At 40.0% G+C, this 14,232-nt stretch overlaps 1 protein-coding gene across 1 annotated transcript in view; it reads right to left on the reverse strand.

Moving 5' to 3' along the window:
* Positions 1–14,232, reverse strand: part of Got1 (Glutamate oxaloacetate transaminase 1) — a 58,372-nt gene that overhangs the window by 6,810 nt on the left and 37,330 nt on the right. The window contains exon 7 of the mRNA XM_083140767.1: positions 7,721–7,863. Coding sequence (XP_082996893.1) covers positions 7,721–7,863 — 143 coding nt within the window. The remainder of the gene's footprint in view (positions 1–7,720; positions 7,864–14,232) is intronic.

The following is a 14,232-nucleotide window of genomic DNA, read 5'->3' on the forward strand; positions in this document are numbered from 1 at the left end:
TTTCAATTTTGTCTTCCACAGATACACGCTCCATCGTCCTAGGTATACCTGCACTTTTACCCTGCACTCACTTCGAACACGGGCATGTCAACTAACCTTCTGAAGCACTCACGCCCAATAACCACCCATTTCCCCAAGCAAACACGGGCACAGAGAGCTGACTTCAGCGCAAGGTCTGTGGCTGGCGTCTGATAACACAGCTGATCCGACAACGTCGGTGGCGATAACATACTCTTCGCGTGAGTTCTGGAAACACGATTTACATCCCCTAGCCCTTCACTTTTCTGGCACAGGCACAGTTCGTTATTTTGTTTCCCTCATATCCTTGGCATCTGCATTAATCCAGCAGATGTATTTCCACTTTGTTCGTTGCATGCTGCCCCCTCCCCCTATCCCCTCCGCACTCTTCTTTTGGTACTGCTTCCACTCTTCAATGACACCATCGACAGCAATGAAATTTTCCTCTGCACACGCAATTCTTCGTATTTTCGTGGGGACCTGTTACCGTTTTTCCATGCACGACATTTACGTGTTTCCAAACATACACATGGCCATATCTTTTTTATTTCGCATGTTGTTGCACCCATGTCAAGCATAATTATTATTTATTTTGACTCCGCGAATCCCAAAATGAAACAAAATTCGGGGGTTCCTATTTGAAAAACACAACGTGCCCCCTGCCCTGCAGGGGGCCCTGTGCGGGGGCTCATTTGTATGCCATTAACTACCCCCCGACAAGGATCATGGTTTGTTTGGACCAAATTTTCCTCACATGCATATCACTCCCGCTATTTTGATATGTCAAGTTAAAATTGAAAACCGTGTGTGTGTGTGTGTATATATATATATATATATATATATATATATATATATATATATACAGGGTGTTGCAAAATACCTGTTACAACGCTTGGGAGGTGATTCTACAAGTAAAAACAAGGAAAAAATGTCATGTGAAAAAATGTCGAAATCGGCACCGTTTTCGAGTGACAGGCGTGCGAAAATCGCCTCACACCATGTGTAAAGTACAATAACTCAAGAAGGAAGAAATATATCAATGTCGGAATAAAATAATACAAACAAAATCGTACCTGGTGAATACAATGGTGCATCAATTGAGGCCCAGTGTAAATTGCGCAAGGGGACTCTCAAAGAAAGTGGGGAATCCCCTGATGGAAAATACAAGAAATTTACTACTATCTTCTACATAATGTTGAGATCGGAATGTAGCCAGTAAAAAATGGCGACGTATGTCCACATGTCCCACTACTGCTGGGACACCGTCCCACACCCGGGAAATAGGAAAATAACTGCAAATCTCCTGTTGTACACGGTTCACATTGCGGTTCGAAGAAAATAAACCAATTTGTCGCATGTCTCACTACTGCTGGGACACCATCCCAAATGGAAAAAAATACTGGAAAATCATAAAAAAAAGTTTTCAATCCCTTAATGTTGACACACTACTTTGCAGTACGAAAAACAAAAGTTAAACAATGGCCACATGTCGTTAGGCTGTACATATACTACAAGAGAGCTCCCCAAAGAAAGTGGGTAATCCTCGAAGGAATGAAGACGGAGAATGGCGAGAAAACGCACACAATGGCATGTAACATTTCCAGGCACAGCACATCTGGAAGGGATTCCACTGAGAAGCGCACAACCTCCGCACATGCAGATCGACGGTATGAAGTACAGCGATATCCAGCATCTTCACTCGTACCTTTCACTAAAGGACACTATGTGGTGCTGATAGGGGCTCACACAAACACCGGTATACTCAGAGACGTTGTTGAAAATGTCCGCCATTGACTTCAAGACAAAGATGGCATCGGCGAAGCACTGATTGTCTGGTACGTGCAAATACCTCTGGCATGTCACCAATTGTCCCAGCAGCGGCACTAACACGAGCAACGAGATCCTCAGCACTTTCCACAGGGGTTTCATACACGAGCCTTTTCATTTCTCCCCACACAAAGAAATCCAGTGGTGTGAGGTCGGGGGAACGAGGTGGCCACGGTAAAGGTCCACCCCTGCCAATCCAACGATCGCCGAAAATATCGTTGAGTAAGGCTCTGGCTCCCCGGTCGAAATGTGCGGGGGCGCCGTCGTGTTGAAACCAGATACGTTGTCTACCTGCCAGTGGCACGTTTTCCAAAAGTTCAGGTAATACGTCATGTAGAAACACCCGATAATTCCCACCACACAAAGTAGATGGCAAAATGTACGGGCCTATCAAGTGGTCACCTACTACGCCACACCATACATTCACTGCGAACCTATGTTGATGATGGCGCACAATGATTGCATGCGGATTGTCCATATCCCAGACGTGGCTGTTGTGGCTATTGAACATGCCGTCCCTGGTGAACATTGCCTCATCGGTCCACAAAACTATTGTTGGGAACTCTGGAATGGAAAGAGTTTGTTGCACGTACCATTGGCAGAAATCCATGCGTAGGGGAAAGTCCGTGGGCAGTATGTGGTGCACCTTATGCAATTTGTATGGGTGCAATCCCTCCTCTCGAAGAACGCGGAACACATTGCTATGGTGGGTTTGTTGAGTACGAGCAATGACACGTGTGCTGGTGTCAGGACGGTCTCGTATCGCGTCCAACACGTCCTCTTCAAATTGCACAGTGCGCACAGTGCGGGGTCTTCCACAATCCCACCTACGGGGTAGTAGAGATCCAGTTTCACGCAGTCGAGCATCAAGTCTTTGAAAGAGTGCATGTGCTGGTAATCGCCTATTGGGAAAACGTTCGTGATACAAACGACGTGCTTCACGGCTGTTTCGGTTTGCCTCTCCATAAACGAGATGCATATCAGCAAGCTCGTGGGTAGAGTACTCCACCATTGTCTTGTTCGAGAACTGCCCAGAAACAGGGGCACTTTCCCTCCGAGTGACGGATCACAACTACCGTGATTAGCACCCACGTAATGTCACACAGGTGTCCACGCAGTTGTTGCAAACCGAGAAAGAACACGGGAATACGTACTCTACGTACAGTATTCCTTAGCGCAATTCAACCATACACACACGCCAGACTAAACTCCACGCTGCGAGACGCAGAACAAGACAGGAAAAACAACGGTCGACTACAGTCTCTACGTAGTATCCACCAACACTAATACGTAACAGGTGACCTACACTCACAGCGCCTCTAGTGGAGCTTTCTGTACCAATTAGCTGAAATCAATCTGAGCGTAATTTGACGGCATAGCGTCATTTTCGAGTGAATTTCCTATTTCCCGAGTGTGGGACGGTGTCCCAGCAGTAGTGGGACATGTGGACATACGTCGTCATTTTTTACTGCCTACATTCCGATCTCAACATTATGTAGAAAATAGTAGTAAATTTCCTATATTTTCATCGGGATTCCCCACTTTCTTTGAGAGTCACCTTGCGCAATTTACACTGGGCCTCAATTGCTGCACCATTGTATTCGTCAGGCACGATTTTGTTTGTATTCTTTTATTCCGACATTGATATCTTTCTTCCTTCTTGAGTTATTGTACTTTACGCATGGTGTGAGGCGATTTTCGCACGCCTGTCACTCGCAAACGGTGCCGATTTCGACATTTTTTCACATGACATTTTTTCCTCGTTTTTACTTGTCGAACCACCTCCCAAGCGTTGTAACAGGTATTTTGCAACACCCTGTATATATATATATATATATATATATATATATATATATATATATATATATATATATATATATATTGCTTTGGTTTATATTAATCTATTCCTATTCTCCTGGGGTACTTGGTTTATAGTTAGGGATTAATTGACGTCCAGTACGACCAGTGTACCCTCTTAAACGGTCCATGACGGATTATGGGTGAAATCTTAACGAAGTGCAGCAAAATACGCAAGTGGGCAGCACCTCTTGTGACTGACCCTCAGGCTCCTGGAGAGAAAGAAGTGAGAGAGAGAGAGAGAGAGAGAGAGAGAGAGAGAGAGAGAGAGTGAGCGGGGTCAAAGTGGCTACGGTGGGCACCCTCTCTGCCAGTCCAGGAACCACCCTAGGAGGGGGAAGGAGGAAGTTTCTTTTATGTGTTTTTTGTCTCTCTTCGAGGAGAGAAGACGAGAGTCTAGAGAATAGAGGAAGGAACAACAAAGAAAGTATCTGAGATAGAGTGTATGTTGTAGAATAGTGTGGAGGAGTATTTTATATGTGTGAAATAGAACTTTGACCTCAGGAAATAATTGGAAATAGTGTATAAGTGTGAAAGAAACAAGCCGCTGAAGAGAAGTTGGAAGAGTTGGACTGAAAATGCAGGCGAGAGGAGTGTAGTGAACAGGGCCCCAACGAAAGTCACCAGGACTTAGTTCAGGATAAATAAAAGAAAATAATAAGAGGCCTCTAGTAACGTCATACAAAGAAACAAACATATAATTACCAAGAATGTTCATAACCATTTAATATATGTTATTTTCAATACAGACATAATAAACTCAGTGTTTGTATACCTAGTATACTGGGTTTGTTTTCTTATGAACAGATTTTAGTGCTCACAGTGACGAGGTGTAGAAAGGGTTAACACATACAAAAAATATCATTAAGGTTCTCATGCCATCCCTTTCGCATCTAGCCGTTGTGCGTCACAACAGGCATATTGCTGTACTGTGTGTTAGGGTTCTTGCTTTAAATTCACTTAATGCACAGATAGGTTCTGGCAGACTGGAGAACTGATCACTTTTTGCTGGTTTGTCCGCACCACAATTCGAAGAAAACCAAGCACATCTGGAGTACATTATGCTTTGCAGGTGAAGCAGCAGAAAATCTAAATTTGTGTCTGATGTTTTGAAATTTCTTTGAAGCAATCTCAATCATGATAACAAAAGCAGCATGTTCATTATTTGCAGTAACAATATTAAAGATGTTGAAAATATCCGAAGCCTGCTTATCCTAGGCCTATTTGAGATTTATTGATTGATTGATATTAGGTTATTTTTCTGCCACTTTTTGCTAATCGCGACAATGAGCATGAGTGGTGATATGAAATGAATGAAGGGCTGCTCACAAAGAAAACTCATCCCCAGACCGGGATTCGAGCCAGAGACTCTTGCAGCATAGCATTCTGTTCTAACCACTACGCCACAAAGGTCCGCTCCTAGGCCTACAAGAAATTGGTTTATTTTGGGATTCTCACACAACAGTATAGTGCTACCAGTATAGACTTTTAATAGAAAGTTCTGTTTTTTCTTGGTACAATAATATAGAATCTTTTGTAAACAACACACTTTTATCATGTAAATTCCATAGTGTGTGTGTGTAGTGATAAGACAGTTTCGTATCCAAGGGTGCGGGGGTTGGTTGGAGTCAAAACAACCCCTTTGGTTCAGTAAAAAGAATGTCAAAGGCAGGAAATGGTGGCTGGCTACTAAAAAAAATTATATGAGAACACTCATACCAAGACTGGGATTCTAACCAAAGACCACTCGCTTCTTACATTTATATATGTAGAATTTTCTAAAGATGGCTCTTAGCAGCAAATGGAGTCGTCTATCTTCTTGGAGTATAGAAGATGGACTTTTGGAGTGATGAGGACTTATATTTTTTTTCAATTATTCATTACAGGAAAGATTTGTCATGTGAAAATCATCCACAACAAGTTAATAACAGTAAGGGTGGATATGATGCATCAGTAGATACTCGATTTTCCAATCTTAAGGGAAAAAAAGGGGAAAAACTTAAAATTAAATTGCAGAAAAATATAAAATATGGGGAGAATATATAGCATTTTGCCCTATTGAGACTATGAAGATTGAATTTATAATACGGAAAAATGTACAATCGGGATTCTACTATGCTAACAACAGTTGAATCAATACACAATCATTCTAAATAACTATGCTTGATTCTTGTATACAACATTCCTTCGTGGTTGTTCTTTCACTCATCATGATCATGTGATTCTAGGGGTTAAACAAGGTGTCTACCAAAATAACAAATCCAAAATTTTTGACGTTTCCATGACTTTTTCTTGACCTTTCCTTCCTTTTTCTTAACATTTATTTAATCGCCTTCTACTTAAGTATAGTTGGAAATTAAGAAAATATACAAAGTGTCTCGAAAGTAATAGCGCAAACTGGCACAGGTGAAAGTACACGATAATAGAAGCAAAAAAGGTCTCAGTAAACATCGGTCACCAATCAAGCCCTTTTCGAGATAATTGCGAATGTGTGGTTACAAGCCACCACTGACTTCATTGTTTGTAAACGTAGTCTCAGTTGTTAAAATGTTTTCAAAGAGGCCCGGTTCATTTCGGAATTTGTCACAAGCATATACAATTCTCTGTACTGATTGTATCCATCCTGTTTGATTACAAAGCCACCTCTCGGAAATGTTCTGTTTTGTAAACAAAGAGCAAACCTCGAACTGCGCAAGGAGTAAAGCACTCTGTATTTACAAAATGCAATCAATGACTGCTTGTAACCACACATTTCCAGACATTATTAGCATTTTACCAACTAGGATGATGTTTATAAACAATGAAGTCAGTGGCGACTTGTAATCACACATTCCCCATTATCTCGAAAACAGCTCATTTGCAGACCCATGTTTACTGAGATTTTTTTGCTTCTATTATCGTGTACTTTCTATCAGTTTGCACTATTACTTATGAGACAGAATGTATATTTTTATTCAATGAAAAAGGCCAGTTAAGATGAAAACTGAAGCTGTTTTTTAACAATGGATTCAGACTTGCTTTAATTATTAATGGATGTAAAATTAATGCTGTCAAGGCTTCATCCTGGATTGGAAATGGGTACATTACTTTATTTAATATTTTTAAAAAAAACTTCATCCATACAAGAATGTAATTCTTAAGAAACAAAGTGAATTAATCTTAATTACAACTCAATACAATTTTAATTTCCAAATATTCAATTTTATGAAATCCCAGAATGTAAATCCAATATATTGTGTGTAAAAGAAAAAATTAAAGAAAGACCCTGTTAAAGGAGGCATAAAAGGCAAAACCTTCACTCCTCAATCTTTATATACTTATTCACACTGGAACTGTTGCAAAATCATTTCCAGATATTAACTACTTGTAAATTGGATAAAAGGAAGGAGGGTCACAAGGGCTAAATAAAAAGTGAAAGAGGAGAGAGGAAACACTCACCAGACGTAGAAAAACTTCAAATTTTCGTGACCGCGTGTCACATCTTTAAGAGTAGAAAAAACACTTGTGAAGTGAGCTACATGAACAGTGCGATAGCGTGGCCTGCAGTGTCGCCAGGTCCAGAAAGAAATAAAAAAGTAGACAGTGTCACACACGAACAAATCATGTTGTTCCTTCGCCAGGCTGTCGAAAACTGTGAGTGAGTGGTGAAAGGTGTAGGGAGAGGTAAAGGGTGTTGCTGAAGGTGAGGGTGTGGGTGTGGGGGGGGGACATTACTGGGTGGCCTTGTTCAGACCAGGGGATGTGGTTGCATACATATCAGCCATGAGTGCAACCACATCCCCTGGTCTGAACAAGGCCACCCAGTAATGTCCCCCCCCCACACCCACACCCTCACCTTCAGCAACACCCTTTACCTCTCCCTACACCTTTCACCACTCACTCACAGTTTTCGACAGCCTGGCAAAGGAAGAACATGATTTGTTCGTGTGCGACACTGTCTACTTTTTTCTTTCTGGACCTACTTGTAAATTGATGTACACGCATGTGAAAAACACAGATAGAAATATATGGAACTTACGGGACAATCCTGTGTACGAAAACATGCCAATCTGCTGAGTAATGTGTTCCCAAGTGCCAGGTGTACCTTGCTGCTGCAATCTTTCCTTCAACCCCTGACGCATTTCAATGATTCTTTTGGACATTGTTCTAATGCACTCCTTCCTGAAAAATAATATCAAAATAATTTTTGAAAAAGAACTCAGCGTCAGCTCATAAAGCAACTAAACAAGCAAAAGATCCATGGAGAAAATTATTAATACAGGCAGAAGTTGTTTTACAGTGCTGATATGGTATTTCACTGAAGCAAAATTGAAAATGTTAAATACCAGGTGTAGAAGTATGAAACCGGAATTTGTTTGCAAGAAGTAAACAGCTGGTGTTTGCAACTGAGAAACAATATTTTATTCAAAGTAAGCTCCATTGCTAGTTACACATTTTCCCCACCTTTCCGGCAGGTTATGAATGCCACGCCAAAAAAAACGTTCTTCTTTTGAAGCGAACCAGTCCGCGAGCCATGTTCGTACATCTTCATACGAATTGAAGCGCTGTTCTACAAGAGCATGTCCCAGTGAGGAAAATAGATGATAATCTGAAGGAGCCAAGTCGGGAGAATACGCCGCATGCCCTAGTATCTCCCATTTGAATGCCTCGATCGTTTCCCGGACCCGTTTTGCTGTGTGTGGTGAGGCATTGTCATGGAGCAGGATGACCTTGTGTTGCCTTGCTTCATATTCCGGCCACTTGTCACGTAATGCTCGATGTAAATTGATCATTTGCTGTTGGTAGCGATCTGCGTTAACAGTTTCACCGGGTTTTAGCAGCTCATAATAGATGACGCCCCGCTGATCCCACCAAACACAGAGCAGTGTCTTTTTTCCAAAGCGATTTGGTCTTGCAGTGGATGTCGATGGTTCGCCTGGATTCACCCACGATTTACGACGCTTAGGATTCTCCAAATATATCCATTTCTCATCGCCGGTCACTATGCGATGGAGAAACGACTTACTTTTGTATCTGGCGAGCAGCATTTGACAAGTGGTCTTGCGGGATCCTTGCTGTCTTTCATTCAGTTCATGCGGAATCCATTTGCCCACTTTCTGCACCTTTCCCATAGCTTTCAACCGAAGAGAAACGGCTTTCTGCGTTACATTCAATTGTTCCGCAAGCTCCTGCTGCGTTTGGGTATCATCTTCATCCAATAAGGCTTGCAATTCGTTGTCTTCAAACTTTTTCGGAGGTTTCCCACGTTCCTCGTTTCGCAAGTCAAAATTGCCACTTTTGAATTTCTTGAACCACTCGAAACACTGTGTTTTTCCGAGAGCATGTTTGCCGTAAGCTTCGACGAGCATTTGATGCGTTTCTGCGGCGGTTTTCTTCAAATGATAACAGAACACCAATGCTGTCTGCAAATTGTAGTTCGTAGGCACAAAACTCGACATGTTCCGGGTGTTCAACACCTTCCTCTGTCTGGCACTCTGGTTACTGTGTTCCGATATAACGTCCTCGGGAGTGGCGGGCAGCAGCTGGCGCTGCTTACGCGATCTTCCGCACCCTCCACTGCCGGCTAGCACCATCTATCGGCTAATTTCGGTTTCATACTTCTACACCTGGTATAAGATCAATATTTTTGTTATATCACAACATTCAATTTGTTTTAACTTTTAGTGGACCGGTGGTTGGAATGTTGACCATGCAGGTACTTCTGTTGAGGATGGATGATCGAAAAAAAATAACCAGCACTACAAGGCAGCAATCAACGTGTCATTTCTTGAAAACTCTACATATTTCAGTTTTGTCTCTTCTGTTCATTAGTATATACACATATAAAGGTATGATTTACTCAAATTACAAAACAATATTTATACAGGATTTCTATAAATTAGTTATACAAAAGTAACAGTTAATTGTGAAGAAAGTGTATTTGTAACAGAAATGTTTTATACATCAATGAATACGGCATATTTTCAAGTTTTCTCTACAAGTGTTCAATGTGTGATCCTTTCATCACACGGCAAATGTCCCAGCAGTATTCCATTTCCTGCCAAACCCTTTGAAGCATGTCTGCATCGATAGTCGCAGCTGCCTGCGTTATCCAAACCCGCAGCTAGTTGACGTTGCTGGAAAGTGGGGGAACAAACACACGTTCTTTAATGTAACCCAAGATAGAGAAATCCATGGGGTCAAATCAGGTGAACGAGGTGGCCACGGAATTGTTCCACCACGACCAATCCAAGTCGGGACTTCACGATTGAGGTAGGTGGTTACTTCTTTATGAAAATGAGGAGGAAAATGAAATCAGCACACCACCTCTGACAGTCCATGATGACTGGCGCAATACTAGAGAACATAAGCAAACACTCACTCCTCCAGTGGCGGCATCTGAAACTAACAACTGGAAGCAAATGACGTGCGACAATAAACTTGAAGATATGCTGTATTCATTGATGTATAAACCATTTCTGTTACACATACACTTTCTTCACAATTAACGGTTACTTTTGTATAACTAATTTATAGAAACCCTGTATATTGTTCCAAGTTGAGATAAAAAAAAAGTACTTTGTTTCAGTTTCCCTCTTGATACTATAGAATAGATTTTATAAGAAGGGCTTAACTCCTTAACCACCCTATGTTCCTGGTATATTTCACTTTTAGCTGTAATGATGAGTAAAAGTTACACTAACAATTAAGGGTCCACACTAAGAGGAGGGGGGGGGGGCAACAAAGGGCCAATTTTTGAAATTTTCCAAAATTACATATTTCCTAACACTGTAATTTCCTTTTTCTCTCTCCAAAGTTTGGGCACAGGCATTACATATCCTCAAAGACTGGTCTTTTGTGTTCCCTCAAAATTTGGTCCATCCAGGGACTACAGGGCCAATGCTAGAAATGAAATCCTGTATTTGTTTTACCAATCAGCTGGCAACACTGCTGCTGTTCTACATTCCCCACCCCCATAGTATCCCTCTGTTTGTAATGAAATGTTGCATGGTATGCATTGCTGCATACTACATTTCTTAATTCACTTAGGTTGCAGGGGACCTCAGGGGCAAGCCAAATGCCACCCCCCTTTAACACTCATTATTGGGAGGCAAAATGTATAAATATTACCTCCACTAAAGACCTGTCTTTAAGAAAGAAAGCAAAACTGATTTCATCTCTCCATGACAATTAGTTCTCGAACAACGTTTGTTTGTTTGTTTGTTTTTTTTTTTTTTTGGTACTTCATGGAAAGTTTGAAACCACACACTTGAAAAGGTCCCATCTACAGAGGCATTTCACCCACTTGAGGCTCCGTCCACTAAAGGTTAGGGTTATGCTAATACAATCTTAATTTACTGATACCCTTAAAGATGCCCATTCACACCAAAACTTGTGTGAACAGTACTGGTATGAATTTATTTATTTATTGAATTCAACAGGTACATACCTAATTACAGAGTCCTTAAATATAGTGAATACATATATTTTTCTGCAATATGTTTGTGCTTGCAACTTTTAGTACAGTAAAACCTGTCTATCCCGGAACATGATGGTTCAGAGCAAAATTTTTCGTCTTAACAGTTATCCTTCTTATACAGGGTTGACTTTAAATACAGTATAGAGCGCTGCAGGAAATAATGGAAAGACAGATTTACATTTCGCATTACTTATAATGTATGTACATGAATAAAAATGCCATACAGTCGCAATAAGCATAGCAGAGATTACAATTATGTAACTACACAACATGTTGGTACACTTTTTACAGTATTGTAAGAACGTACAATACGTACTTATGTATCTTTTCGAATCCGGGACTCCTGGCGTCGTAGCGCAATGTGCATAGAGGGAAAGAGAAAGATTGAAAGATGGAATAAGAGAGGTGAAGAAAGATTGAGATAAACGTGAAGAGGAAAAAGAAACAAACAGAGAGAGATAACAAGAAAGATAAAAAGATGACGAATGAACAGAGGAGAAATAGACAAAGAAAGGTGGAGAAAGAGGGTAAGAGATGAAAGAAAGAAATGGGATCGTAACAGATATTGTAGCACATTCTTTCATATCGACAATGTTACCGATAAGTGAGTGGCAACAGAGGCATGTTCCACTTACAGTATTGCATTGTTTTCTTGCGAGCGAAAAAAATAAAGGAAGAAATTTCCGTCTTACTGAGAATAAAAACATCTCATTGGTCTTTTAACCCCTTAACCGCGGCAGAACTATATATAGACTCTCGAAAAACGGGATTATTTTGTGGCGCGACTATATATAGACGGTGTTTGAAAATTAACGGCTCTTTTATTGCGGCAAGTCATATATATATACCCCTCTTTTTAATGCTTTTACAGGTCTGTGCAAGAAGTTTGCAAGCAAACATCCATTTTTTATGCATTGTTGGTACGAAAAAAACAACACCTTTGTATTGTGTGTTTTGCTGCATTTTACCATTGCTACTATATGGACTCTATTGATTATCGTATACTGCTTTGTGTTCAGTGGCTTTTCTTTTAGTTCGAGAGCTGCTTCCCAAAAGGAAGTTTCGTTAGCTAGTGGTGTGCATTGTGCAATTGTACATATTTATTTTGTGTATTGCACACAGAATTTTTGCAATGGCGGGGAGAAACCTCAGACGTACTGATATTCAGCATCTACTAGAGCATGACTTAGATGATGAGATGATTTTCTAGATGAAATCTCTGATGTTGAGAGTGAAGGTACTTGCAGTGAAGCTATTGTTTCAAGTGACGAAGATGCTCAAGACGATAGGACAGGAATTGAAGAAGATGATGGTGAAACTAGCAGCAGTGAGTTGGAAGATGAAACTAACTGCATCTGATACATGGAGTGAATCTTCAATGGTAAGCAGAGACCCTTTCCCATTCACAGGTGCCAGTGGTGTGAAGTTAGTGCTTTCGAATCCAGAAAGTCCATTGGATATATTTCAGTCTTTTTTTTATAAAGTTCTGATGGAATATATTGTGAGCGAAACAAATAAATATGCTAGTAAAGTAGGAGATGACAAAAGAAGATCAGGTAAAATGAGACGGAAAAGCAGAGACCTTTTATGGAAGGACACAAGTGTTGGTGAGATGTATGTCTTCCTAGCTCTCATTATTCTGCAAGGGATTGTCGAATCTTACCACTCTACCAATCCTCTGATATCTACTCCTTTCTTCTCAAAGTGCATTAGTAGGGACAGGTTCAACTTACTTATGAAATATTTGCACTTGTCTGATAAAGTAGAACAAGAAAAGGAGTTAAGAAATACTACAAAAATATATTTTTCAGATTGCTTGAGATAACTCTTCTCAACAGACACATCATTTACAGGCGCAATGGAGGTGGAAAGAAATTTCTTGATTTAAAAATGGATCTCGTTGAGCAGCTCATCAGTGCTTATGGAAAAGATGTGTACTGGATTAGAAAACCAATAGGTCCCCTCAACTTAGGAACATGTCCCACAAGGCTTACAGGAAGACATTTCCCAGTCGAACTTCTTACAGGTGATGCACCTGGTGCCAAGAAGAAGCTTCAAAGAAGATGCGTGTATTGCGCACTACAAAACAAAGTTAGAGGAAGTATCTACTGCTGTATTCCTGTGTTGCCATTGTGCATCATACAATGTTTTAAAGAGTATCATACAGTGGAGAACTTATCAAAGTAAATATGAGCCTGAGAAAAAAAGAAGGACTATTGAAAGTGACATTATATATTGAATGTAGATCACAATTGCAATTGTTAGATTTTTTAATGTAAATTAGGTATATACTGCCTCTATAGCAACATAAGTTTTTATGGCATTATATATTGTAATCAAAATATAAAAAATCACTAATATTAATTTTGTAATTACGTGTATTTTGTTTGTTATTGAAGAAATAAACAAAAATTTCGATAAACAAAAAAACTATTACACATTTTACCCTATGAAAATAATTAAAAGTACAAATTAAAAATATGTGCATTTTAAAAATATAAAAATAAAAATAATTTATGAATCCAAAAATTAATATATAATGGTAAATTGCGGCAGAGTCTATATATAGATTGTTTTGATTAACTTCATTTTGCGGAGAGTCTAAATATAGTTATTATTTATGATGAATTTATTTTGCGGTGGCGTCTATATGTAGACGATCTTTTTTTTGTCGAACTTCTCTTCAAGGCCGCCGCGGTAAAGGGGTTAAATGGTGTTCTGTTTCCGCGTTAAGGAGGTTTCCGCCTTAAGCAGGTCATTTTCAGGTATAAAATCGGTCCATTCTGGGGACTTTTTTTCCGTATTTACTGGTTTCCTTCTTATAGAGGTTCCGGGATATGCAGTTTTTACTGTATATCATTTCTAGAGACAGGATTTTAAAGGGAATTCTTTTTTTTATTTTTCAACACGGATCATAGAACAAATAACAGTGTTGATAATTATCTTCCACCAACAAGATTACATGGTTTTGACTTCCCTCTTTTCCTTCTTTCAGTCCACATTCCCTTTTTGAAAAAAATCTTCCTTGGTCCCTTTACAAATATTTTCCCTAAACAAAACGTACAACAATT

The sequence above is a fragment of the Lepisma saccharinum genome, chromosome 19 (genome assembly GCF_977018435.1).
Source record: "Lepisma saccharinum chromosome 19, izLepSacc3.1, whole genome shotgun sequence".
NCBI classification, from domain to species: domain Eukaryota; kingdom Metazoa; phylum Arthropoda; class Insecta; order Zygentoma; family Lepismatidae; genus Lepisma; species Lepisma saccharinum.